The 26,518-nt window shown below is 54.7% G+C and overlaps 1 protein-coding gene across 2 annotated transcripts in view; it reads left to right on the top strand.

The window, feature by feature from the left end:
* IFFO2 (intermediate filament family orphan 2) overlaps positions 1-26,518 on the top strand; it is a 45,193-nt gene that overhangs the window by 14,519 nt on the left and 4,156 nt on the right. Inside the window, exons 2-5 of one of the 2 annotated variants that reach the window (XM_033113439.1) lie at positions 18,909-18,969; positions 20,193-20,288; positions 21,490-21,630; positions 22,987-23,126. In XM_033113439.1, coding sequence (XP_032969330.1) covers positions 18,909-18,969; positions 20,193-20,288; positions 21,490-21,630; positions 22,987-23,126 — 438 coding nt within the window. The remainder of the gene's footprint in view (positions 1-18,908; positions 18,970-20,192; positions 20,289-21,489; positions 21,631-22,986; positions 23,127-26,518) is intronic. The other variant, XM_033113440.1, reaches the window with a different exon arrangement.

The raw sequence follows: 26,518 nt of genomic DNA, 5'->3' as shown, positions 1-26,518 counted from the left end.
TGGTTTCCAGTGGCCTTTTTGGAGAATGGTCTTGAATGGGGGAGTCTGTCCCTGTCCCTGCCTCCTAGCTTCCTTGTGTGGAGGTAGCAGCAGCCTTAGGAGGTCACATCCTTGGCCTAAGGTCTCACCGTGAGGCAGGGGCAGAGCTGGGATTCGAACCTGGGTCTGGCAGACTCTTCTAGAGTACTTCCTGTCACATGGATGGGCTCAGTCTCCCAGGCTGAGAAATGGGCTGCACTGTCCTGACCCTGGCCCTGGCCCTTGGGCTGAAATTCAGGAGTTGGAAGTTCACGTCTTCTTGCTTTGTCCTTCAGCAGGCAGTGGGGCAGCTGTTTTTCCTTCTAGGCCTCCGTAAGGGCAACGGGAAGTTGGCTTCTGGGTTCTTCTCTGTGAGGCATTGTGGGTGAAGTGCTTGCTCCCAGACCTTGGTGGAGAGGTGATGGTGAAGGCTGTCTTGGCACCGTTTTTCCAGGGTTGACGTCAGGGCAGCTGGTTTAGGGTTTCGCCTGTGAGACAAAGGCTGCTTTGTAGCTTCTGCCTAGTTTAAGTCCAGGCACCTCACCCCCCAAGGTGGGAACGAGGTGGAAGTGATTGCGGGGCCCAAGTGCAGGAGCCCTGGGAGACTTGGCTCTCCCTCAGCTCCGCCAAGAGGAAAGCCAGGATCTCATAATCCCACACTACTCACCTCACCATTTCCCGAGGGCATCCCATGTGACCAATGCAGGTCCAACTTGACAGATGTCGTCTCCGGACATCACGACACTCCTGAAGGGTGACTGTGGTCACGCCCACTGTACAGATGAGAACATAGTCTCGGCAGCTGAAATGACTTGTTACTTGTCATAGTTAGAAAGTGGCAGAGCTGGCATGTGAACTTGGGTCTCTCTGGCTTAAAAGATCCCCAGCGGCTTCCATCAGTGTTATATTTCCTTTCAAACCCAGTTTTGGGAGGGTATTTCAGAAATCCAAGGTACCCTGGGGAAAGGCCAGAGCAGATATATCTCATGGCTTCAGGGATCCATAGCTTTAATTTCTCGTCTCAGGATTCAAAATTGGGTCACTATGCTTGGAATGTGTGTTGCATGTGTGACCAGGCATCTGTCGGTATGTGCACAGGTGTACAAATTTCCAGAAGGGGATTGGACACGGAAGGGTCTGCAGTTATGAGAAAGGGGTTCCAGGGAGGCCTGCTGGGTATGTGTAAGGAATCATTCTAGGGAATGCCTAGGATCTTCTGCTCTGCTTTTTCACTCATCCATCCAGCCTGCCAGCCAGCCAGCCCACCAGCCATCATTTTGCTCCAGCCATCATGTGCTCAGGCCCTGGGGATAATGCTGCGTGGACCAGAAAGGCAGACTCCTGTCCCTAGGGAGCTTGCCAAATGACTGTAAAGTCAGAGCTGGAAGAGTCCTTAGAGATGGTTTAGTTTCTCCCCCAACACAGTTTTTTTCAGAGGGGCAGTGACTTGTCCAAGGTCACACAACAGAGCTAGGACTCACAGCCAGGTCTGTGGGCCCCAGCCCCACGTTCTCACCTCTCTGCTGAGTAGACAGATGCGTCCTCTCTTGGCTGGCAGCCCTCTTGCCCAACCCTTCCCTCCTTGGCTTTTCTGGAGTCCTCTGCAACCAGCGTGCAGGCCCCAGGCTGGAGCCGAGCTTGGCCATGCTCTGCCCTGAGATGACACACTTGTCCGTTTCGAATGTCACGTTGGCTGGACAGCCGAGTGCAGAGACTCTGAGGCCCTGCTTTACTGTTCCTTGTGGATTCCAGCTTGCTGTCCCTAGGGGGTCTCCTGAGGTCATCTGTCCCTTCCTCACCTCGAGGCTAGGACCACTGCAGATCCTTCTAAAGGTCTTACTGCTTCGGAAGGGCATTCCAGAGCCTTCCCCAGAGGTGCCTTCCAGTGACCTTGTAGCCTTTTCTTTTGGGGAATGCTTCCTGGCCTCCAGCCCTAATCCCAGACGCTGCATTTCCCCCGTTTAGCCTTCCGCACAGTAGAAGCGTGGGTGGATGTCAACCGCCCTACCCACCTGAGGCTTGCTTTCTTCCTGCCTGAACCCCTCTTGACTCGTGCACACTGGTTGGGGCATGCACTGTGTAGACAGGATCTAGTTGGTCTCTTTAGGATCGCACAAGTTCCTGGGAGGGAGGCACATCCTGTCTCCTGGAGTCACAGAACCGTCTGAGGCAGAAGTGGCTCTGGAGCCCGGGCATCACCCCTGCCCCACCTTTCCTGAGGGCAGAACTGAGGCCCACTGAGGTAGAGCAACATGTCTACGGCCATTCAGCCAGCCTGGTGGGGTTGGGTCTCCCCTTCACAGGGCAGTGCTATTTCCAGGGTTTGGTTGGGGAATGGGTGTTGCAGCCCAATAAAGGTGGCCGGTGGCCTCCTGGCCTGGCGGTCCCTGCCCCAGACGGGTATCCTGGAAACCAAGCAGCTGGCTCCACCTGGCCCCACAGGGCTCCCCGGCCCAGAATCAGTGCCCTCCCCAGCTGGCTGGCAGATTCCTGGCGGTCCAGGCCTGACCTCAAAGCTGGGCAGCAGCCTCCTTTACTCCCACGTGTCCCATAGTTCCCTCTTACCCCATAGCCTCCCGGACTTCTTCTGGGCCCTGGGGAGGCCCCTTGCATCCACGGGTGGAGGACAGAAGGCCTGAGTGTATGACAGTGGTTAAGTTGCCAAGGGGATGCGAACTCCTACGGCTAGGACAAGAAGGGGTTAAGCAGCTCTGCCTGCTGGGGCTGGACTCCCAGCTGGTGTCCTGGCCCCTCAGGCCAACCAGGCCATCTGGCTTGGCAGATGCCACATGGTGTTCCATCTGTCCCAAGGCAAAGTCACCGGAAGGAGGGCTTTGTGGGCCTACTGGGGTGGGCGTGGACCCGGCTGTCTGTCCCGAGCAGGCCAGGCAAGTGGGGAAAGGGCCCTCCTCTGTGCAGGCTGCCCTGGGCAGAGCTGGCCCACCATCTCCCAGAGGCAGCGGGAGGGACAGCCCGAGTTCCCACGGGTGGTGAGAGCCTCCTGGGCAGATGGGTCTAGGAGGTACAGGCAAGGACCCAGGGTCACACGCTGAGCCCCTGCTGGCACAGTGGGACCTGCACCCAGCCCCTGCTGGCTGCTCGACCCCGTGGCTCCAGCTCACAAGCTCCTTCATCCAGTAACTACCAGTTGAGAGCCTACGATTTATATACTGGGCACTGGAGACTCTGGGTAACAGACAGCACCCCAATCCCAGGTGGGGAAGAGGGAACCTACAGGACAAAGCCTCTGAGGGGAGCAATGGTACATCTGAGCCAAGCCCAGGACCCTGGACCCTGGAACAGCACTATCTCCACCCCCACCCAGCTGGAAGTGTGGGGCCTACTTGCTAAGATGAGAAAATAACGTTAAATGCTTGGTGTTCACGATCTTATACAATCCTTACAACCCAGCAAGGTAGGTATTGTATGTGTTCCCCACATTTTATGTGATGGCAAAGTGGAAAAGGGGCAGGGCGTGGGTACAAATGGCCCTACCCGTTTCCCCAGGCTGCTCCTTCTCTCCCTCTGTCTTGGACCGTCTCCTTTTTGGCTTCTTGCTAAGTCCAGGCCAGGGATCATGTGGCTGGAGGACCAAATCTCAGGGGGAAAAAAAGGCCCTAGTTAGGTTTGAGCTGAGAAGAGAAGCTGTGCTGGTCCCTTGGCAAGGTCGGGGTCAGTGACCCTCTGCCTCCTGCTGAGCTGGGCACCTGGCAGGATCCAGACAGCTTGGGGGACTCCCTCTGGAGGAGCTCCAGTGTCTGAAGGACCCTGCCTCTCTGAGAGTTTTGGGGGCTGGACAAGGACCAGAGGGAGCTTCACTTCAGGGCCATAGTCAGGGCCAAGAGCGGCCCAGCCTGGCAGCCCAGGGTGGGGGCCTCTGCACTTCACTCTTGCAGTTTGGAGGTCATGCAACTTGGGGTCCATTCTGACCCTCAGGAAACTGAGGTACATGCACCCTGACCTTCTCCATCCCCTTATGAGTCCACCTGGCACAGAGAAAAGAGCCCAGGCTTTGCAATTAGAGAGACCGATGTTCTAATCCAGCATCCACCATCACAAGGAGGCAGGCAAGCTTGGGCTCTGTAGCCAGACTGCCTGGATTCAAGCCCTGGCAAGCTCTAGGACCTTGCACAAGTTGCTTCACTTCCTTGGGCTTCAGTTTCCTCGTCTGTAAAATGGGTACAATAATAGTACCCACCTCATAAGGTTGTTGTGAGCGTTAAATGAGCTAATGATGCCTGTCACATACTAACACTTCCTGAGGTCAACCATTATGATTATGTGACCCTGGACAAGTCGCCTCTCCTCTGTGAGCCTCAGTTTCCCTATCAGCAGAATGGGAGTGAGGAAAAGAGAGGCTCCAAAAAAAGTCCTCTGTCAGGGGCTTTACTGTCACAGAAGGTTCTCTTGGTGTCTGCTCCATTTCATTTCCCCTCCTCTCGGGAGGGAACTGACTTCTCTCTCCTCTGAGATGGGTACCCCAGCTCCATGGATGAGTGGAAGGAACATTCTGTGTGTGTGTGTGTGTGTGTGTGTGTGTGTGTGTGTGTGTGTGTGTGTGTTGGGGGGGGGGTGCCCCGGGGCCCTCCCCACTCGTTCACATTAAGTTGCCAGGGCCCGCGTGATGACAGGAGGCTGGTATTAAGTAATGAGTCTGTCCCCTTGAGCTGTGTTTAGTCACTAATCCCTCTCTTAGTGCAGGTGATTGCAGTTAGTTACCTGTCCCGGCAGTTCCTGCAACCTTCCCAGCCAGTTATGACAATTAGGGAGCTGTACACACACACACAGTGCTCGCCACGACCCACCCTCAGTTGCACAAGCCCCAGGTGTAATTAATTGATTTCCTGGGTCCTTGCCTCTCTTCCTGCCTCCCTCTCTGGTGATTATTCAGGAACATCCTCCTTACAGGTGGGGGTGGGGTGGACTGGCAGGAAGCATGGGCTCTGGTTCCAGTCCCCGGTCTGCCGCTTGCCTGGCTGTGTGACCTTGGGCACGTCACTTCACCTCTCTGAGCTTCAGACGTCTCATTTACAAATGGTCTGGACTTCTAAGCGTCCCTTGCTGATATCCTGGGATCCCATGTTCTATGATTTTTTTTTTTTCCTCACCTCACATGGAGCCTGTTTGTGCTTGCCAACACTCATTTAATCCAGGTGGGGGTCTTTCTTCCCCATTTCACAGATGAGAAGACTGAGGCCCGGAGAGGTGAGTTTCTCAAGGCTGCAGACCCTTGGTTTAAACTCAGGATGGGGGTGTGCCAACTCCTGCAGCTCTACTTCCAGGCTGCAGGTGATAAGGGAAACTTGGAATCCCAGGCAGTTGGCCCAGGGTCTCCAGGTGAATAAGAAGGCTCTGAATGAGTGAGTAATGTGGCTTTGATGGGGGATCACACTGAGTTGCAGATCCACAGTGCCTTGCATTTATTTACCTGCAGGGCCGTCACTTGGGATAAACACCAGCGAGATTAAAAGTGCACATTAGGTTTCCAAAATAGCCCTGGGAGTTGCTATTTTCTCTCAAAGCTGTAAACATATACCTGGGTGGGGTCCCCCAGACTCCTGGGCACAGATCCTCTGGGCCTCCTGGTTCTTGGCCTGGTTGTCCAGACCCCCTGCTGGCTTCTGGAGCAAGAGCTGGAGCCCCAGAGGCTGAGAGCCGACTGACAGACTGACACTGGGGACGGGGTTCGGTGGAGCATCTCAGGGTCATGGACAGATCCGCACAGAATGGCCACGTCTGGGGATGGAGAGCTATGAGCACCAACCTCCTGTTGTCTGCCCCACGCGAGGTAGGCCCAGGCATGCAGGTGAGAGAAGAGGATCACTGGAGGAGAGGAGCAGAGGTGGCAGGGACTGTGGAGGTTGTCTGGGGAAACTGAGGTCCTTGGGGAGGGGCAGGCAGGGAGGTATGTCCAAGGCCACTCAGTGAGCCGTTGCTATACTGACTCCAGAGTGGATCTCCTAAGGAAGGTCGTGGAGGTGACATCCAATGGCCCTTTTATCCAGCAAACATTTATTTAATGCCTGTGTACTAGGCTCCATGTTGGGCTCCGGAGTTGCAGCTGGGAGCCAGAGATGGGCCTGATTTTCCAAGAGCTGAGTTCAGTAGAGGAGACCAACAGGTGACTAGGTAATCTCAGTAGTACAGAATCTTCAAAGTACAGAAGAGCAGCACCTGACCTTGACCAAGGAGTCAGGGAAGGCTTCCTGGAGGAGGGGTATATAAGCTGGACTTTGAAGTTAGCATAAGATGAGGAGAGAGAAGTGACAAAGGGGCAGGTAGAGTACACAGCACATGCGAAGACCCTGGAGGCGCGATGCAGCTTGGCACACCCGGGGCTGGAGGTGCCATGAGGTATTCTGTTTTGTCTTACTCTGCCCTAGCATGTGGCCACTTGCTCCAGAGCTTATCATACACTAGCTGGAAACCTCTATCCTCTCAGAAAAGGGGTTTCAGGCCCCTTTCTCAAGATGAGCCTGATCTTCCAGCCCTTGCTCCTTGCAGAAGGCAGAGAGCCACCCCATTGAGGGTGCAGAAGGGCAGTGTTTATGGTGGGGTCTTTCTCCATCCGAGCCTTTTGACTAATAGGGAAACCAAGGCACAAATCAGTGTTATTTGCAGGAGCTGGGGTGAGGACCCAGGGACCCTGCTTTTCCTTGGCTCCCTGGGCAGCTGAGCGCCACGGGAGTGTAGCCTCGTCACACACAATGCTTGGAGGGGCCCAGAGCCTTTTCCAAGTCTGCACCCATCCTTGACCCAGCCACCCATTCCGCAGAGATAACTGGACAAATACGCACGTGTGTGTACCAAGGAGTTCTTCGCAGGGTTTAGATTGCTAGGATTTGGGAATGACAACGCAAGCTTCATTAGATCAGTGATGCCATAGCTACCTGCTGTGTCACCTACTCAAAAGGATGCTTGCCATCCATTGTTCAGGGGAAAAAGAATACTCGAAACCACATATGGTCTGATCCTATTTTCACCTTTAGAAGATCTCATAAGGAAAACAAACCTCATAAGCAAGCACTGGGGAGGATGTGCAGCCAGTGTGAAGTGATTCTCTCAGGGGCGGGGGATTGGGTGGGTTTTTCAGTCTTTTATTTGTTTTCGCTTACCTGATTTTTTTTCCATTTCTTGTGTAATCATTGTAAAATGCTCATGTAATTTAAAACGGAGGAAATGATCAGGTACTTTTTGAAAATGACCAGGTACTTTTTGTCTTTTTAAGTTGTAAATGGTTTCGGTTTTTTGATTAGGTGATACAGTGTCTCATTCAAAATTAAAAAGATATAGAAAGAGAGGATATTCTGACACCTGCGACAACATGGATGAACCTTGAGGACATTATGCTACGTGCAATAAGCCGGACACAAAAGGCCAAATACTGTGTGATTCCACTTACAGGAGGCACCTAAGAATAGTCAGCTTCATAGAGAGGAAATGAGAGTGGTGGTTGCCAGGGGCTGAGGGAGAGGAAATGTGGAGCTAATGGTTAATGGGTGCCAGTTTCAGTTTTGCAAGATGACGAGTTCTAGAGCTAGACGGTGGTGGTGGTTGCACAATACTGTGAAAGTACTTAATGCTACTGAATTGTGCACTTAAAAAAATGGTTAGGATGATAAGTGTTATAGTATGAATATTGTACTACAATTAAAAGAAAGAGACAGAAGGGGACAGAGTGACAAGTCCTCCCTGCCCCCCAGTCACGTGGTTCTCTCTGGATGCAAGCACTATTTTCAGTGTGGGGGTGGAGTCCAGTTCTCCTCCCTCCTTCCCCGGGTACCGACGGGCAGGGGCAGTTTGGATGGGGCCCCGTCACTCATGGGCGGAGCAAAGGTGCCTCCCGGCCCTGAGAGCTTGGGATGAGCATCCCCTTCCGTCCCCACTTCCAGGGCACCAGGCTCCCGGTGCCCAGATCTTTCTGCCCTGCTGGGTTGCAGGGAATGAGGACCTGAGGCTAGAGGGCCAGAGGTCTTGTCTGGAGAGGGCTCTGGAACTCCCCTCCCCTCAGTGAGAGCAGAATACTTTGTCCACTCCTGTGCCCCCAGCACTTGACTCCCCAGTGGGCACTTGTTTATATGAGTTGAATTGTTGAATGTGCTGTAGGGGAAAGACGGAGCTGGGCTATAGCAGACACTCCCTGGGGCGCCCTCGGTGCCAGGTTTTGTGCCAGCACTGGGACGTGGCACAGGATTGGACATGAGAGAGATGAGAAGTCTTCCCGTGTGTCTTTGTTGGACGGCCCCATGTGTCAGCAGGCATTGGTAGCAGGGGGTGGGGCCCAGGTGCTTGGCGCCCTGGCCAGTCCACTCAGCAGGGCTGTCACCCCAAGTGGAGCCGCCCGTTCTCCGTGGCAGAAAGGACAACACCGAGACCATGTTCGTGGCTAATACAGCATCCATCTATTGGACATTCACTACCTGGGAGCTGGCCTCTGTGCTAAGTGCTAACGCATACTGACTCATTGAACACACCAGCCCCACACCATAGGTCCTTCTATTGGCCCCCACTGGAAAGATGGGAACCCAGGAGGTTAAGTGCTTTGCCAGAGGCACACATCTGTCCCTCCCAGCATCCCACTCTGGTGGTAGACCACGTGGGACCTCTGCAGCCAGTGCCTGGGAGCCTGCTGACAAACTGCAGCCTTCCCCCACCATGAATTCCATAGAGCAGCAGAACAGAAAGAAACTGAGACCATTTTACAGCTGGATAAACTGAGACCCAGAGAGATAGGGGTGCTATCTCAGCCCTTCGAGCTAGTTAGTGACAGGGAGGGCAGGGCCGGGCGGGAGAGCCGCCATTTATTCAGAACCTGTGTGTGTCATCTCTGTCACAGACTGGAGCAGCCGCAAGGAGGGGGCCTTTATGGTCATCCCGATTTCATGATGACCAAATGGAGAGGCTCATGGGGAGGAAATCATTTGCTCGGAAGCATGTGATTGGGATCGGAGCCCAGTTCTGTCCGATTCCAAACCCAGTGCCTTTTTAGCTCATTGTGTGCTAACCCCAGTCAGTTGTGGGGTGGGACAGTGTCAGGGCCAGGAGCAGCTCTGTCCTGGCCAGTGGGAGTAGAATGCGAAGCTCTCTCGACCTGGGTTCTAGGGCCCTGAGAAGTGAGTAAATGGCCAAAGCAATACTCTGGCTAAGTGACTCTTTTCCAAGTCAGTGGCTGTGGCCCCGTGGGCACACACCTGTGCATCTGACCCTGGCCTGGTCATTTGGGGGTGTTTCCTGGACAGTGTGCTGGGGGCATGGTAGGGAGTGGGGCTTATGGAGCTGATGAGATGCTCTTATGAGAGGCTGCTCATGCTTGAGGGTCAGATGGACCTGGGCTTGACATGGAGCAAATCATTTCACCTGAGCCTCAGTTTTCTCATCTGTAAAGTGGGAATGATAACACCTGTCTCCCAGAGCTATGGTGGGAGTAAAATGCTGTAATCAACATTTCACAGTAAATGCAAGTCCTGTCCTTCTCCTGGGAGAGCAGAGTCTGATGAGAGAGGCAGAGAAATAACAAATTAGAGCACCTTGGATGCCGTGAGGAAGGCATGTGTCGGGACTGGAAACACCAGGATGGGCGTAGTGACCCATCCTGGGGAAGTCAGGAAGGGCTCACTGGAGGAGGTGATGAAGGTATAGCAAGCCTGGAAAAGGTTGGAAATGGTGCCCCAGAAACCTCGCGGTGGCCTGCAATTTGGGACGCAGATTCCTCCTTGCCATGAGATGCTCACTGAGTCACTTTCCTTGTTGTAGTGGCCCGGTTTGTGGGGGGAGTGCTCACTTGGGATGTGGTTTCTAGACAGAGGACTGAAGGAGGGCGCTGCCCAGCATACAGCTCTGGATTACAGGTGTCCACAGAGCTGCCAGGTCTCCAAAGGTGTTTTTTCAATAAATGACACCAAAGTCGGAGTGACACTGGGGACCTGGGCAAATACGGGCACTGGGTAATTGGGACAATGACTCCTATGAACAGCCGAAACCTCAGACTGTCACTGGGGCAGGCGACCAGCGGCTTCTTTGGGCCTGGGAGAGTACCTTAAATGGCTTTTGCCTCTCAGGGTGGCACCATGAGACGGGATGGGCTCTGGCTGGTGGGACCTCTCCTGCCTTGGTCTTACCAGCTGTCATGGTGGCCCTTGTCAGGACAGACCTCAAAGGGCTGCTGGACACATGCCCGTTCATTCTTGGGGCACATCTGGGGGCGTAGAGGGCAGACGCAGGACATGTGCGGGGTTTTGCTGGCAGGGGAACTGATGGTGTCGGCATCTGGTTTCTTTCCCTCTGGCACCCCCACCCCTCTGTGCCCCTGTCACCCATCCGAGTGATGGTGGCATCTGGCTCACAACCATTGTCATCTTCATCAACATGGCAGCTTATGTGGCTCTGGCATCAACCAGCCCTTGGTTCAAGTCTGGCCCTGTCACTTGCAGTGTGGTCTGGGACCACTCACTCGGTCTGTCCAGACCTCTCTGACCATCTGTCATTTGGAGGTCATGAGCGCGTGCTCACGGTGTCCCAGGCACTGTTCTAGGCCCCTGCCATACATGTGCCTAGAATATTTGCAAAGAAACCTACGAGGTGGTGGTCTTACCAAGGCCCAGAGAGGGTCAGTAGCTTGCTCCAGGCCACAGAGCTGTAAGATGTGTAGCTGGGTTTGATCCCAAGACTCTCTGGCGCCAGAGCCCCTGCCCTTCTCTCCACCACACTCAAAGAACTCAGAGGCTGATGTCCCAGCTGGCTTTGCGACTTTGTGGTTTATTGGATAGTTTTGTGGTCAGCGTGGGGTATTTGCCCAGGGATCATGAACATTGTTTTCTGGCATGGCTGGGTGGGTCCTTAGAGTTTATCCAGTCTGACACCATTGCATTAAGAACTGGAAAGTGGTACTAGAGGAGGAGAAGGGACTTGCCCAAGGTCACATAGCAAGTTAGGGCAGAGACAGGACCAGATCAGGCCTTCCTGTATAAGGCAGGCTGCCTTGCTGCTGCCTGAGGGTGTGTGGCCCTGGGGGGTGGGGTCCAGGGAGGGGCTCGCCAGTTTCTCCCTCCCTCTTGCAGCTCCTCACAGAGAGCCCCAGAGGCTAGCCGGCTGCCCTGCAAAGGGTACTCTTGGTCATCGAGAAACAAAGAGTGGATGACTCTGCGGCTCATTTCCACAGACCATGGGGAGGGCTTGCTCTCACCTCCTTGCTGGGAAAATTCACTTAAACTGAATTTTAGTGCCACCTCTTAGTTGCTTCCAAATCCCCAGAGGGTCAGAGCCAGATGGCACACTAAGAAGTGTCCCTGCTTAGGTAGTCCAGGCCTTACCCACCCACCCGCCCCTCTCTCCTCCAGGCAAACGCAGGTAGGGTAATAATACCAGTGATAAAGATGGCTGTTGTCCATCAGGGCTGCCTGTATACCTTCACGTGAGCTCATTTAATCTGTCCATGAACCCTGCTAGTAGGATTGCTGCCCCATTTTACAGAGGAGGAAACTGAGGTACTAGCTCATGGTAAATGGGCTCTCCGGGATTGCACAGTGGCAAACAGCTTTCTCAGTTTGCTTGCCCTTAGTGGGGTCGGTAGAGACTCCTATAACTGTTGATCTGTGAGGCCCGAGTGCACATGGCAAGCCCTCAGGGACGACTATGGAATGAGTGAGAGGATAGACGAATAAGCCAATACATGCTGCCACCCCACCTCCTGCTCTTGGTAATGGTGCTGAAGTCAGGAGTCGGAGGCCTGACTCCATTACCCAGGACAGCTCTGGAATGGAGTTGACGTCCCTGAGGCTGTCTCCCCTTCCAGGCTCCAAGGAACGGCCACATCCAGGGTCTGCAGACTGTGCTGCAAATGTCATATCCAGAGGGACTCTTAGAGATCATATTATAGATGAGAAGACTAAGGCCCAGGCAGAGAAAGGACTTGCTGAGGTCATGCAGGCAATTAGCGACAGAGCTAGGATTCGAACCAGGATCTTCTGCCTCCTGGCTCAGAACCCTCTCCTCCACAGGGTGCTTCCTTATGGACATTAGGTCCCCACCCAGCCCCTGAGTAGCTTTGCACAGGCTTTGTCCTCTGGAGGGGGCTGCTGTTTCACATTGAGAGCAGGTGTGTGTGTGTGTGTGTGTTGGCAGCATGCTGGGCAGAGGGGCATACTTGATGTGGTGGCCTCTCAAACCCGTCCCAACAACGCTCGCAGCCTGTGCTCCGGCCCGCCCGGGCCATTACTGCCGCCTGTAATGGAGTCGGCTGCCCTGGTTAAGTGTTCACATTAAATTAATACCTCCTCCGTGGAGACAATCAGTTGGCATTTAATTTGTGTTTCCTTCTGAACAGCAGAGTGCAGCGGAGCAGGCAGGCCTCTGATGGGCACGCCTTTGAGCCGTCCCTTCCCTGGGGTCAGGGACTCGGTGCCGATGGCGCTGAGTCCACAGGGAGGAGAGGACGGTGAGTCTGGGTGAGGCTGTGCTGGCAGGTACCCATTGGAGTGGCGTCACGGGCATGGGGGCCTCCCCACTCGCAGGTTGGGGGACCCAGCCCTCCTTTTACTGGAGAGAAAAGATACAAAGATACAGTACACCAAATGAGGGGAGAAAGTTAGGAGATGAGATTCCTTGTGTTTCCGCCTTTAGGTACCTGGGAGGAGGATGCCCTTGGAGGGGTGGGTTCTCGTTTATTCCCAACCACACCCCCTCCCACGGCCCTTTTTGCTTATCTGTATTATTTTTTTTGCCACAAATGTGAATTGTTTGTGGTATAGGACAAGTGGGGGTGGTGGGGTGGTGGGGGAGTGGAATGAGGAAGTTGACAAGGTTGTGACTTTTAAGCTCTCCAGGGGGGCTCAGCAGAAGCTACGGGGGTGGGGCCCCGATCTTCATCAGCAGCTTGGGCCCACCTGAGATCCCACGGTCATCTGTGACCTGTCAGCTTCTGCAAAACTGCATCGGAGAAAGGCCCCCCTGGCCTGCCTCTGTGCCTGCAGCTCCCTCCTCCCGCTCAGATTCGTCTAGAGAAGACCCTGCCAGTCAGAGCACCGGCTTGGCCCCCGTTTGGCAGCGAGGCCGGGAGGCAGGGGAGAGGTGCTGCTGTGCATCTGTTGGGGGGCTCACAGAAAACCCAGGTCAGCACAGAGCCCGGGGGACAGCAGAATGGCTCCGGCACACCCACCGGCCATCCCCTGGCAGCCCGCACCTGGCGGGGATTGCTCTCCGCCCACCTGCCCTCTGCCAGAGGCCAGGCCCACGCTTGGCCCAGAATGAAGGTTTCCAGTGACGGCTCCGGCCCAGCCTCACCTGAGCCAGGTTCCCATTGCCTGAGTCGGCCCGGGTGTGTCTCCGCTTGTCTTTCCTGGAAAGGTGTGGACCATTCCTGTGGTGCCCTCCCAAGCTCTCTGAGGTCTGCTTGCTGGAGCCAGCCGCAGCACTCCACAGTTCCAACTGAGCTGCTGAGCACTAATTATTCTGGGCCAGGGGTGGGGCACAGAACAAACTGCCCACCTCATGGAGTTCTCACAACCACCTTCCAAAGAGGTGGTGTGCTTGCCATCTCACAGATGAGGAAACCGAGGCCTAGAGAGAGTAGGTCATTGACTTGCCCACGGTCACACAGCTGAGAAGTGGTTGGGGGAGCAGAGTGTGAACCCAGTGTCTTGCCGCCCAGAAGTGCCCAGGACTTTCTCCCCAGAAGCCCTAGGGCTGCCCCTGGAACCTTGATCGTTTTGCTCAGCTGCACCCACTTTCCTTTGAAGCTGGAGCTCGGAGCCTCTTTCTGTGATTGCACAGGAAGTGAAAAATCTGTGAGTCAGTCCCTCTGTCAATGACTTCAGCTTGGCTTTCCGTCCTCCCTCAGTAAGCCAGGCTTTGTCAGCCCCTTCCTATGGGTCTGTGTGTCATCATGAGTTGCTGGGGGAGGGGGACATGGCCCTGAGTGTTGGCTGGGAGTGGGGGCTGGCTTTGAAGCTGCCCTTCTCCTGGCCCCAGTGGCCTGTGGAGACTTTTCATCCATCACATGGTCATAGCCGTGGCTTGCTCCTCAGGAAGGCGGGGAGACCACATCTGGTTGGGGTGGGTGCTGCCACCTCCCCCTCCTGGCCACTGGCCTCACACATGTGCTCCTTCTGCTAAGAAGGTGGCCCAGGCCCCAGATCTCAGCGGCAGTGTCAGTCGTGGAGTCATTTCCTCTCCCTGTGCTCATTGTCCAACATCCCTGCCTTCCCTCCCTGGTTGGAGGGCTGTGCGAAGTAGGAGAGGAAAGCTTTTGCCTTCTCCCTGCCACTTCCTGCCCTAGCTATGGCCCCCCCATCCCCCGCCCGGCCTCTCCCTGGAGAGGCTCTGGAGGAGTGGACCACACTGAGCAGAAAGCCAGTGCTGGGAACTCAGCTCGCTCCTCGGAGCCCCCAGGCTGGGGCTGTGCAGGCAGAGGCTGTTTTAGGCAGAAGGGGCCCTGACTGGGGAAGGGGCAAGCAGGAGGGCTGAGGAGTGGTTGGAGTTTGAATTCATTCATTCATTCATTCATTCATTCATTCATTCATTCATTCATTCAACAGATCCATACAGCAACTATCTGACTCCTTACCAAGTGGAGGTGGGTTGAAGTAGGGAGTACAGCAGTGAGCGTAGCAATAGTACTTATAACCCGTTCTCCGGACTGCTGGAAGGCCTGGAGCCCGGCTTTAGACCCAACTCCTCAAATGGCTTCTTTGATGGTGCCTCGCCTCTGTGCCTCCACCCCCCCAGAAGAGGTGTCTCACCCATGTTTTCCCTGCGCCCCGACAGGCCAGGGCACAGGGTGCCTGAGACCTCCTGAGATGGGTGATGAGGGCTTGGCTGCGCCTGCCCGCACACACATCCAAGTTCCCGACTCGTGGACTCCACGCTCTGAGCCCCTGCTTGTCCTTGCACTGGCACGGAGACCCTCCAGGACTGCCCCTGCCCTTGTCCAGGACCCCATCCCTGCTCCCAGGTTGTGGGTCTCGCCCGGCGGGAGTGAGCGTAAGAGGATGCCGGAGGCACGAGCGGGTCTGGGGCTTGGGCCTGGGTACTTTCCGGAGGTGGAGAAGCTGAGGGCGGTCCCTCCTTGTCCCTGGCATCAGAGCTGGCTCTTTGGTGAGATACTGTGGCCAAGCCGCCCAGGAAGATGGGATCCTTGAGGAGGGAAAACAATTGAAGTGGCTTCAGAGGTGACATTTGAGCCTACCTGGGAGAATGAATAGGATTTCTGGAGGCTGAGGAGGAGGGAGGGAGGGACAGGGGAATTGAGTTGCCTCTGAGCCTCCGTTTCCTCATCTGCAAAATGGGGATGATCCTTAGGGGACGGTTAAATGATCTGTTGTATTTTATGTGTATATGAATGCCTGACATGGTGAACACCACCCAGAAGGTGACCAATAAATGTCCCTCCTCTCCTTTCTCTTACCCAACACTTTAAGGGGGAAGAATTGGAAGTTTTATGAGCTGTTCGGTCAGGGTGGGCAAGGGTGGCTCTAAGAGATTCAGGCTGTCTTGGCCCGGGCTCAAGTTGTCTCTATGCTCTGGGCCTTTATTTTCCTACCTGTAAAATGGGGAGGGGGTTTCTCGGTAGCTTTAAAGCATGAGCTCCTTTGCTGAGCGATGGGTTAGGCGAGAGAATCGGGACAGCGAAGGTTAAAGGATGGGACATCCACCAGCCTCTGACCCACGGTATGCATGTCCCCTTCTCTGTAGGGGACTCCCTGCAGGCTATTCCCTGGACTTCCTGCTGCCCCTGTTTGTTTGCTTATGCAATCCCTCTGCCTGAAACACCATCCTGCTGAAACCTCACTCCCGTGGGCAGATCCAGGGCCGGTTAGGGGACTGTGCCTGAGAAGCAGGTGTAGAAATGTCGAAGCCCACAACTTGATGGACCAGTTCTCGCTTTCTCTCCCTGGGCTGAGTTACAGTGAATGTAGGGTGTCTGGGGCGTCTTAAGAAGCACATCACCTGTCATCATCCTCTCACCCAGTCAGCCAGAGTAGCTGAAGGGCAAAGCTTTTTTGCACTGTCAACACTGGAGCCGGCAGAGCCAGGTTTTCCCGCCGTGGCTGGGAGGCACGTCGGTGTGGGCAGTGGATTCAGTCTGCCAAGCCAGCTGCTATCTGCACGCAGGGGTCTGTGCTCGGTCTTCTGGGACCAGGAATGCCGGCTACCCACCCAGCCTGGCCGTGAAAATAAGAGGCCCATAAAATCATTTGTGCAAACTCATCTGCTGGGGTGCAAATTAGAAACACTAGTGAGGCACAGGGTCACTCAAAGTGCCATCTGCAGGGAGCTCATTAGAAATGCAGTGTCTCCCCGTCCCCAGACCTGCATGTGAATTCAGACCTGCTGAATCCGGGTCTGCATGTCAGGAAGCTCCCCAGGGGTTTCCTGTGCATGTCACAGTTTGAGACTTGCTGCTTTCCAGCGTGGATTGGCTAAGTTTCAGTCCCAGCCCTGCTTACTAGCTGTGTGACCTTAGAAAGTTAGCTCACCTCTCTGAACCCTGGCTCTGTCATCTACAAAATGGGTTTGGGAAAAGATTCTTTACCCAAGAGGGTTAATAGTTCACATGAAAGCCCATGAGATATGTGTACAAGGCACTGAACCCAGTACGTGGCACCAATCAATGGCTGCTGCTAATGTGTCTGGAGATCCAAAGACATGGCTCGTGTTCTCACTCTGGGTTGACTTGGGGCAAGTCCCTTTTCTTCTCTGGGCCTCATTTTCCCCATCCGTACAATGGGTCTGTTGACCCGTACCCCACCTTCGTCTCCTGAAGGTTGCTGAAAGGAAAAGTGAGAGGGGCTGGGCCTCATCCCCAGGAGCCCAAGTAGGAAGTGGGTGTGTGGGGAGGGGAGATGCCCTTGGGTGCCCCTTCTCTGCTGGTTCTGCTGTTGCTGTAAGAGGCAGTGGCGAAGCCGGGCCCTCCCTTGCACCTGCTCCTCTCAGTGGCTTTGCAATCAAGTCGTCTGTCCCTGCTCAGAGCAGAGTGGCTCGCTCAGGACCTGGTCCTTGGCATCTGTCTCCTGAGGGCAGCCCCAGATGCCCCATGCTGCTGGGTGGGGACAAAGGTGGCCTGTGAACTTCTCCCCCACCCGGGATTCCTGTCCCCCATGTTAGGCCCAGGGCTGGACTCCTGGCCTGGCCCTCAACATATTTTTGGGGTGACCTTGCAAATTCCTGGCACATTCTGGGCCTCGGTTTCCCTATTTGTACAACGAGTGTGTTCAGTGAGATGGTCCCACCTGGGTTAGAAACTTAGATTCCCTCTCTGCCCCTCGTTAGCTTCCTTTGTGACCCTGCTGTCTGGCAGGAGCCCCCGCCCAGCCCCACTGCTCTCTAGGTCAGTGGCCCACGGCAGATCTAGGCCTGGCTGCCAATGTCAGGGGCTGGTAAAGACCAAAGGGAATGGGGCAGAGGGGGAGCGCCACGTGTGTGTGTGTGTGTGTATGCGTGTTTGTGTGTCTGTGTGTGTGTGTGTGTGTGTGTGTGTGTGTGTGTGTCCCCTGGGAGCCCTGGCCCCAGGCTGTCTTGTCTCATGGGGGAGAGAGGAGGAATTTTCCTCTGTGTGTGCAAACAATATCCGTTTTCTCTTGTTTCCAAAAGCTGGTGACGTAACCCGCTCTTTATCCATTCCTCCCCTCTGGCCTATTTTTAGCTGGCCCCGACAGCATCCGAAAAGGCTTCCAGACTTGCCTGCTCTGCGGCCATGTAGGGAGGCAGCAGAGGGTGAGGAAAGAGAGAAGTTCATCTGTCTGTCCCAGGATGGAGAGGGGAAGGAACCTGCCCCTGGCTTCCTCTGGGGAGGGAGAAGACTGACGGTGGGGAGCCAATTAGGGCTTCGATGGGCCCTGGGTCCATGGGGAGCCCGACAGGGTTACAAGCACTCATTCTGGAGCCTCCAGCCCAGGTTTGAGTCCTGGCTCCACTTGTCCTCACCCTGACCTTGGGCATCTGACTCGGTGCCTCGCTTTGTTCACCTGTAACATGGGGGTAATGGAGGCACCTATGCTAGAGGGTTGTTACGAGGATTGAATTATACTGTGTAGAGCGGTGCCTGGTACAAAGTAAGCATTCAGTAAAGGTGAGCTTGTACTGTTGTGGTGATTATATTGGTTGTCATCCCATTCTACTCCCAGTGATTGCTGGGGGTACACTGTGAGCCTCCTCTCTTCTATCCTTTCCTGCCCAGCTTCAACCAGTGTGTATACGAACGAGGTAATACATGTAAAGCCCCTGGAACACGGGGCCTGGCACAAAAGAACTGCGAAAGAAGTGAGCGATGTATTTATTTTTTGTTTGTTTGTTTTGATGTAATAAAACAGACCTCTGTTTGAAGTCCAGCCCCACCCACTAATTAGCTGTGTGTCTTTGGGCAGGACATTTAACCTCTCTGAGCTTCAGTTTCCTCATCTGTACGATAGGGATGGTAAGAGCTATGCAGGAGATGTATTTGTTGGTTAGGGTAGGCTACAGGACACATAGACTCGAAGATTGTAATAGTTAACACAATAAAAAGTTTGTTTCTTGTGGGTGCAAAGAAGAACGTGAGTGTAGTGCTGGCTGCAGCCTGGCTCCTCAGTGCCAGCCTCCATACCACCTCTTACAGCAACAGCAGAAGCAGCAGCACTTTACAGTTTGCACGAAGGTGGGTGGCAGTCTCTCCCACCTTCGTCTCCCCCTGGGGCCATGCTCTTGCATTGAGCATGACACCTGTCACCACCACTTGGTATGATGGCCATGCGTCAACCTGGCTGTCTCACCCACTACCGCCACCACCCCTAGACAGGGAGCTCCTGGATGGCAGACAGGGAGGGATTCACTGCTGTGCTGTCCTTGCCCAGCCTGGGGACAGACGCCTGTTCTGTCCAAAGCCCCCTCTGACCACCTGTCCTTCTCGCCTCTTGCAGATGGGAGGAGGAGCTTGCCAAGCGCATGAACCTGCAGACCGTGGTGGACACGCTACAGGAGGTAAGAGCCCTCCGACCTCCTGACCAGAGGCTCATGGGAGGACCATGTGGCCAAGGGGTACATCTTCAGGGGGCCAATCTGGGAGCTTTGTGTTACCTCCTGCTGCCTCAGTCTCTCCTCAAGGGAGCCAAGAGGCCTTTGCTTCGTCCCCTGCAGGGACCAGCACAGTGTTGCAGAAAATCTCGGGTCTAAGAGTCGGGAAGCCTGGGTTCAAGTCCTGCCATTGCCCTGGCTTTCGGGGTGACCGTGGGCTACTGAATCCCTTCTCTGGCCTCCCCACTTGAGTCTCAGACTGTATAGTCTGTAAGCATCCTGCCCCCAGCTTGCAGGAACTGACTTTGGGCTGAATGCCTTGGAGAAGGCAGTGGGCAGGCTCTCAGCCCCCGTGGGCTCTCCACGGTGGGCGTGAGGACCTTTCTTTGCTCTTCTGCCTCGGTAGCTCTGTGTTCTGGGCTCTGCTCCTCACCCGCCTGCTGGGTCCCCTGGGCAATAAACTTCACCTTCTTGGCCTCTCTTTTTCCTCTCAGTCAAATGGGCACAAGAATTGCAACCCCATGAGAAGGCATGGAAAGCTCTTTCAAACATTTTTTCTTTTTAAATCACTTTCTGATATTTACAGCATTGCTTTTCTAAGACAGAGACAGATTAAAATAATGTCAATATGTAGAAGGACAAGGATGAACATCCCCCATTTTTATAACAAAAGTGCTTTTTACTCTACCAACATGACCAACATGTTTATGGTCAAATATTTGGAAAGTTTAAAGAAGCTCAGAGAAGAAAACAATACTTTCTTTCAGTTCTGCCCCTCCACCATTGACAAATCGGCGTGTGGTCTTCCGGTCTTTTCTGTGCAAGCACACACATACTCTCTACGTGTACGTGCAATTAGGTTGACACACGTGATGCCATTTTGGAGATCAGAGATAGTCAAATACTGGCAATTTCGCATGAACGACCTAATATTTTATCCTATTGGGATCACCTGTTACCTCAACCTGTTCATGTCCTTCTAATGTCTGCCGTGGAGTTTTCCATGCAGTCAATATTCCTTTGAGAAGTGTTTTAAGCTGGGCGGTGGGTAGCCAGGCTGGGCCGAGGTCGTTGGCACCCCTTCCCTAGCACTCCGTCACCCAGCCTGATTGGACCCAGGTGTCGAGTCCCTCCTACCCCTCAAGGTACTTGGCACCGCCCTAAACCCTGCCCCGTCTCCGTCCCCATAGGCGGCACAGGAGGCTGAAGCCATCCAGGAGGAGATGAATGAGAAGATCGAGCGGCTCAAGGCCGAGCTGGTGGTGTTTAAGGGGCTCATGAGTGATGTAAGTGCCACCGGCCTCCACCCCCAGGAGCCATGACCTCCCCCCACACCCATCATGCAACACGCTTCCTTCACTCCGAGGCTCCAGAGCTCGGCTTCTAGTTAGAGTCCTGGCTGGCTGCGTTTGACCCGTGAGGATGACAGATGCATCGGAGACCAGGCGCCCTCCTCCTGCCCCCTCCCCACTTCCGCTTCCCTTGGTCTGAGTAGAGATGCATTAATCTGCTGCTTAACCCGTCCTGCCCTCCCCTGGGCTCGTCTGATGGTTTGCGTGTGTTGGCTCCGACTCCTCCCCAGCTCGCCATGATGAGGTGGGGTGGTGGCCATGGGCCTTGGTGTCTGGGTACAGGTTCAGGGAGGCCCTGTGCCAGCCTAAGAGGCTCCCCAGGCCAGCGGCCTTCGGCAAGGGTGCTTTGTAAAGTTGGGGAAGGCCGGTGTGTGCATCCTTTTGACGATCAGAGCCCTTCCAAGTAACCGTGGGAGGGGAGAGCTGTTAGCAGCCAAGGACTCCTTCCTGCTGGGGACCCAGGTTTCCTGCCATCTTCAAGCCGCCAGAAGGAAAAAGACTGATCATGGGTGACTCAGCCTGGTGTGGCTTCTCTCCTGAGGGGTGTGAAGCTGGGTGTAGCAGGAAGAAGCCTCCAGGGGCACCAGGTGGAGGCTTCCTGGCTTCCCCTCACTGAGGTCCAGGGGGACACCCCTTGTCCTGGGCAGCCCCCACTGTCAGCTGTGGGAAGAATCCGAGAAAGAGAGAGAGAGAGAGAGAGAGAGAGAGAGAGAGAGACCTTGGCATGCATCTGTGTGTGGGGGACAGGTGGGGAACGCCGGGTGGGAAAGAATGGAAGTCTTTCAACAGTGGGAGCTGTCTTTCTTTTTCCTTGCTCTAACAAAACAGACACTGACACTGTGTGTGCTGAGAAGATGTCTTCCAGCCCTTAGGGAGACTGGCAAACACGGTCTCACATTGTCCACTTGGCGCCAGAGCCTGTAGTTCCCACAGACCCTCTACCCCTGCCCCAACCTGAGCAGCGCTGGTCCAACCCTTCATGCCCAGGAAAAGCTCAAGGCCCCCCTTGGACGCTGGAGCCTCCCACCCACCACCGACGGGTCTCCCACCTCTGCCCAGCAGGAGCCTTGAGCGCTCCCCATTCCCATGCTTGCTCCATCCCTCGCTCACGTAACCCCTGCTGTCCTCCCTGCAGCCCATGACAGACCTGGACACAAAGATCCAAGAAAAGGCCATGAAGGTGGACATGGACATCTGCCGCCGAATCGATATCACGGCCAAGCTGTGCGATGTCGCACAGCAGCGGAACTCGGAAGACGTGTCCAAGATCTTCCAGGTGACTAGGGCCACCCTGCTCACCAGCCGCCACTCCCACCTGCCACTGCCACCCTCCCAGAGAGCCTGGCCTCAACCCCGCCTGGCTAGCCCCTATTTCCCTCACATCCCACCCACTCGCTTCCCCTCCCTCCAGAGCTAGCATGTACCCAAGCCTCCAGCCCCATCAGGAGAACATAGAATCAGGGACTCGTGGACTCATAGGCTCCTCCCACTCCATCATCAAGGCTGATTGCTTCATCCTATGGCCGAGGAGACAACTCCCTCCGGGGGCGGGTGGGGGAAGTGATGTAACAGGCTCAAGGAAGGACATGGCAGAGCTGGGACTAGAACTCCGGTCTCCTGACCCTCCAGGGCGTTGTCTACCAGCCCACGCCAGCCCTGCTTCCTGCCTCTTCCTCTGGCTGTCAGACTGGGCACTCTTGCCACGGTTGAGGAGCCCTGGCCAGGCTGTGGGAGCACTGGGTGGACTGGCCTGAGCCCTAGCAGATGAGCCTCAGCGTTCCGAGGAGGAGCAGTTGGCCTCTATTTTTCATTCCCACTGGAGAGGCTCTCAGTCTCCCCCCGTCCCCCCTCAACAAACAACTGTGTGTTCTGAGAGAAGGCAATGGTTTCACTGGCAGCTGTCCTCCAGGGAGGGTTTGGGGGCTAGTCCAGCTGCCTGAAGGGCACTCGTTCTCCGAAGCCTGCTTCTTGATTCTGGTTTGTGGTTTGGCTTTTGCTTGAGCCCAGGGCAGTACGGTGTGTTGTTGCTGTAAGTGTGTGACTTTGGATGTGTAGTGGGGTGAGATCTGGGCTTCCCTGATCTCACATCCAGGCCTTCTCACTGCCCCTCTGCTGGAAAGCAGGGGAGACTATTTCCACTTTTGTTTGGTTTGCTCGTGTCTTATCTGCTTGGAGTGGAGGAAACTTGGTGAACCTGGGGCCGCCTGCCTGTTGCCTTTGCATGTAAGCAGGAGGGCTCCGGGAGGCATGGAGCCACGTGGGCCTCCCTGAGGGCTTCTCCGTCTCTCTGGCTGGCTCTGAGACATCCCAGGTGACTGCGTCCTAGTCTGGCCTGCTCCTCTCCCCAAATGTTGGGGCTGCTTCTCTGGTGAAGGGGTGAGCTGAGCCAGCCCAACCACTGGGCAGGGAAGGGTCCAGGGTGTCTGTGTCCTCCACCCTGCATGTCTTCCCACCTCACGCTTCCTGCTAACATTGCCTGCTTCTTAGAGGACCTGTGCATCTTTCCCAGCCGTGGCTGGCCCCAGCCACGCTCCATCTATCCCGTGGGATGCCGGCTCCCTTCCCAGCCCACCACTACCCTCCATCCCAGCAGAGCTTCCTAGTTACCTTGATTTCTTCCTTTCCGGGTCAGGTGGTTCCCAAAAAGAAAGAGCGTAAGGTGGCTTCGGACGATGACATCTCTGAGCAGGACGGGGAGGTGAACCGGTTCTCAGATGACGAGGTCGGTTCCATGAACATCACCGACGAGATGAAACGCATGTTTAACCAGCTGTGAGTATTTCCGCTGCCCTAGCTGGGGATTCCACCCCGTTTCTTCAGATCACTAGGGCAGGGGTGACAAACTGATGGCCTGCGCTGAATGTAGCCCCCACATGTGTTTTGTCTGGCCAGCATGGTATTCTGAACAAATCTGGATGTATTTTTAACATTTGTAATTTGGGGAGTTTCACATTTTCAGAAAAGGCCAAATGGTAGTGGTGGTCGTATTTATGTGGGAGTCTTGACCGAGCCTTAGACCCACTCCCCCTAGTTTTCCTTGTGGTGGGATGTTGAGCTGAGCCACACCCCAGGGCCACCACTAGCCAAGCACCCTCTGTAGGATGCTTTACAAACACGATTTCATCGACTCCAGACAATCAGCCCAGGAGGTGGGGTTATCACTCCCCTTTTGTAGACGAGGAAACTGAGACTCAGAGAAGGGGAGCAACTTGGCGAAGACCCCTCCGCTAACATGTGGCAGAGCTGGAATTTAGAGGTAGCCTGTCTGCCTGTGTTCTCTCCCTTTGAGATGCTGCCTGGGTTAGTGGCAGAGTCTGGGCTGGATGTGGTCAGTGGTAGGCTGGAACCAGCTTGTGAAAGCCGAGTGCGCACCTCTGTCCACTCCAGGTTCAGTGATGGCACATTAGTAGCTTAAAATTTGCCAGTGGGAAATTGGCAAGTGCTACTAATCAGCACCTGCCCCCACCCCCACCCTCACCTCCCGAGAGCTGGTTTACCTGAAGCTCGCTGTGTATCGTGCGGACTTACCTAAGGGCCTGCAGTCAAAGGACAGGGCTGGGACTGGGTCTCTGGCGTCACCTTTCCTCCTTCCCCAGTGGCCTGTCCCTGTCTGCTGTTTCTGGAGTCCCTTGAAGTTGGGCACCTGAGCTCTGAGAACTCAGTTTTTCCCCAGGACTGCACCCTCACCCCCAACTTACTCTTCCCCTGCATCAGAGTCTCAGGGCTGAGCAAAGCTTTCTGACCTGTCATCTCTCCCCCGGGGTCCTGGGTTTCCAACAACAGGGCTAGGTTTGAACTATTGGCTCTGATGGCCGTCATAAAACCTCCCAGAACCCCTCCTGAGAGGGCACGCTCCTCTTAGCAGATTCCTCTGCCATTGTACTCGTTTCAAAAGTAAGGGACACGGGACTCTCCTTACACTTCCTGCAAGGCTCTGGGGCTAGCTTACCATTACAGAGTCCAAAGATCACTCTCCCAACCCCTTCCTGTACAGATGGGGAAACTGAGGCTCAGAGAGGGGTGTGCAAGGAGCTGGGACACAGCCTGGCTCCCGACTCAGTCCAGTGCTTTGTCCCCGGCCAGCTGTCGTCATGTTTAGAAGACATGTCCCTCTGCCCTCTCTGCACCATCCCTTCCCTGGTCCCACTGCAGCTGAGCCCAGCAAGGAACGTTGGAACTGGATTTGCTCCACACTTCCCTGTACTTGCCACTCCCCTGAAACAGAACTGAGATGGGGCTATGTTTTGGGGGTGTGCTATTTGAGGGTGACCCAGAGACTCCTAGACTCTTGATTCCTCTTTCAACATCCTCCCCCCAGATCTCACACTCTCATCTTTTGCTGACAAGAGGGGCTTTGGAAGAGAACCCTTGGTTGGGTCTATATTTTCCAAATGTTGCTCTGGGCATTCCTGAGCCTAAGGCTGGATTGTATGCCCCACAGACCCAGGCTCATTTCATTGAATTAAAGAAATCATGGTCCCCGTTTTCATAAAGACACCAGGGCATCATTACGCTGCCCAGGAATGGGTGAGCTGAAAGGGACAGACCCCAAAACAGAGTCCTGGGGCTCCATCAGCAGTATTCCTGTGTTTACGAAAGGGTTTCTGATGCTGCAGAAACGGGCATCTGAAGTGTTGACAGGTCTGAACTGGATTCAGTATCCAATTAGATCGATCAGGTGGGTGGTAAAGTTGCCTAAATTAAAAAAGTAATCTGATCACCCCTCCACACTTGCAGTTAGTTCTCGCCTAGGCCATGCTGACCCCACCCTAGGTGGGGCCTAGGCCCCTGCCGTAGACATCTCCGCTAGCTATGGGCTGAGACCCAAGCCAGTTCTGCTGAAGTCTTTGAATAATGCACCCGTGTCAGGCTGTTTTGTTTTGATCAAAATCGGTTGCTTGGGCTTCAGACCAAGGAGAGGGGGAAGAATTTGTTGCTTTCTCTGTACTGCGGCCAGGCCTCCTCCTCAGCCCCGCCCTCCTCCTCAGCCCCGCCCTCCAGATCTGTGGGGAAGGAGGGGGGAGGTGCCTTTTCCGAGCCCTTTCTCTGGTTCATCTTCCTGTCTTTTCTGGCTTCCCATTCCTCAGCTGGGGTTTTCTTCAGATCCCAGACTCTGGAAGGAAGTGAAGTCAGCAGTCGAGTTTGGGATCCCGTGCCGGTCGACCCCAGGGACTCATCTGGAGCTAGCTCAGGCTGGTGGCGCCTCCGCCTGCAGCCCTGGCCCCCGGCTCTGCTCCCTGGACTCACAGAGCCACCTACAGGCTCCGGCAGGGACTACATTTTGGCAGCAACCTGGCTCCAGGGGGCGTGCTAGTCAGCTTTTTACCAGAAATTCTTCTTGGGCCCTGCCCAGTGACCCCCCCCTAGCCTGGACCACTGTGGGAAAGTTGGGAAGATCCCGGAAGGAGTTGAGGGAGGGATTGTAGGCAGTGGGGAGAGCCCTGGGGTGGGAATCTGGAGCTTGGGACACACATCTTCCTTTTTGGCTGACTCACCGGGTCAAGTGATTTAACTACTGTAGACACCAACCAGCCTTCCCATCTGAATAACATTCAGAGCATGTTGCGCTGAATGATTTTTAAGGTCCCTTCCAGTTGGGATAACCGTGCATCTCCAGAAACCCCTCAGTCCCAGGCAAACCCATATGGTCCGTCACCCGATTTAAAGTTCTAGTAAATAGGGAAGCCCTAAAGTCACCCAGGCTTTGAATTCAAACCCAATTCCCAGAACGTATTGTTCTAGTCCATCTAATCCCTCTGAGCCTCAGTTTCCTCACCTGTAAAATGGGAATGATAATCATGCTTGCCTCATAGGATTGTTGTGAGGATGGAATGAATTGCATTTTAATATGTGCTTAGTGGCCAGTCTGTGCCCAGCCCGTGACGGGTACTTGGTGATGTTTTAATGGGGAGGGAAAAGCTGTAGGAAACGGAAAGAGCTGGCTTTCAGCTCCAGGGGCTGTTACAGGTTAGCAGTGTGATTTTGGACAAGGGAGTTCTTCTTTCTGAGCTGCAATTTCCTCATCTATAAAATGGGAATAATAAAACGAACCTTTCTGAGTTGTGAAGATTATATAAATCACCTCGTGCAAAGTAGGGCTCAAGAGATAGCTGTTCAACGAATGAAAACGTTACATGATTGGACTTGGGAGGAAAATCCCTTTA

The sequence above is a fragment of the Rhinolophus ferrumequinum genome, chromosome 9 (genome assembly GCF_004115265.2).
Source record: "Rhinolophus ferrumequinum isolate MPI-CBG mRhiFer1 chromosome 9, mRhiFer1_v1.p, whole genome shotgun sequence".
In the NCBI taxonomy this organism is placed as follows: Eukaryota; Metazoa; Chordata; class Mammalia; order Chiroptera; family Rhinolophidae; genus Rhinolophus; species Rhinolophus ferrumequinum.
The sequence above is the reverse complement of the archived record's forward strand: the minus strand, read 5'-3'. Positions and strand labels throughout refer to the sequence as shown.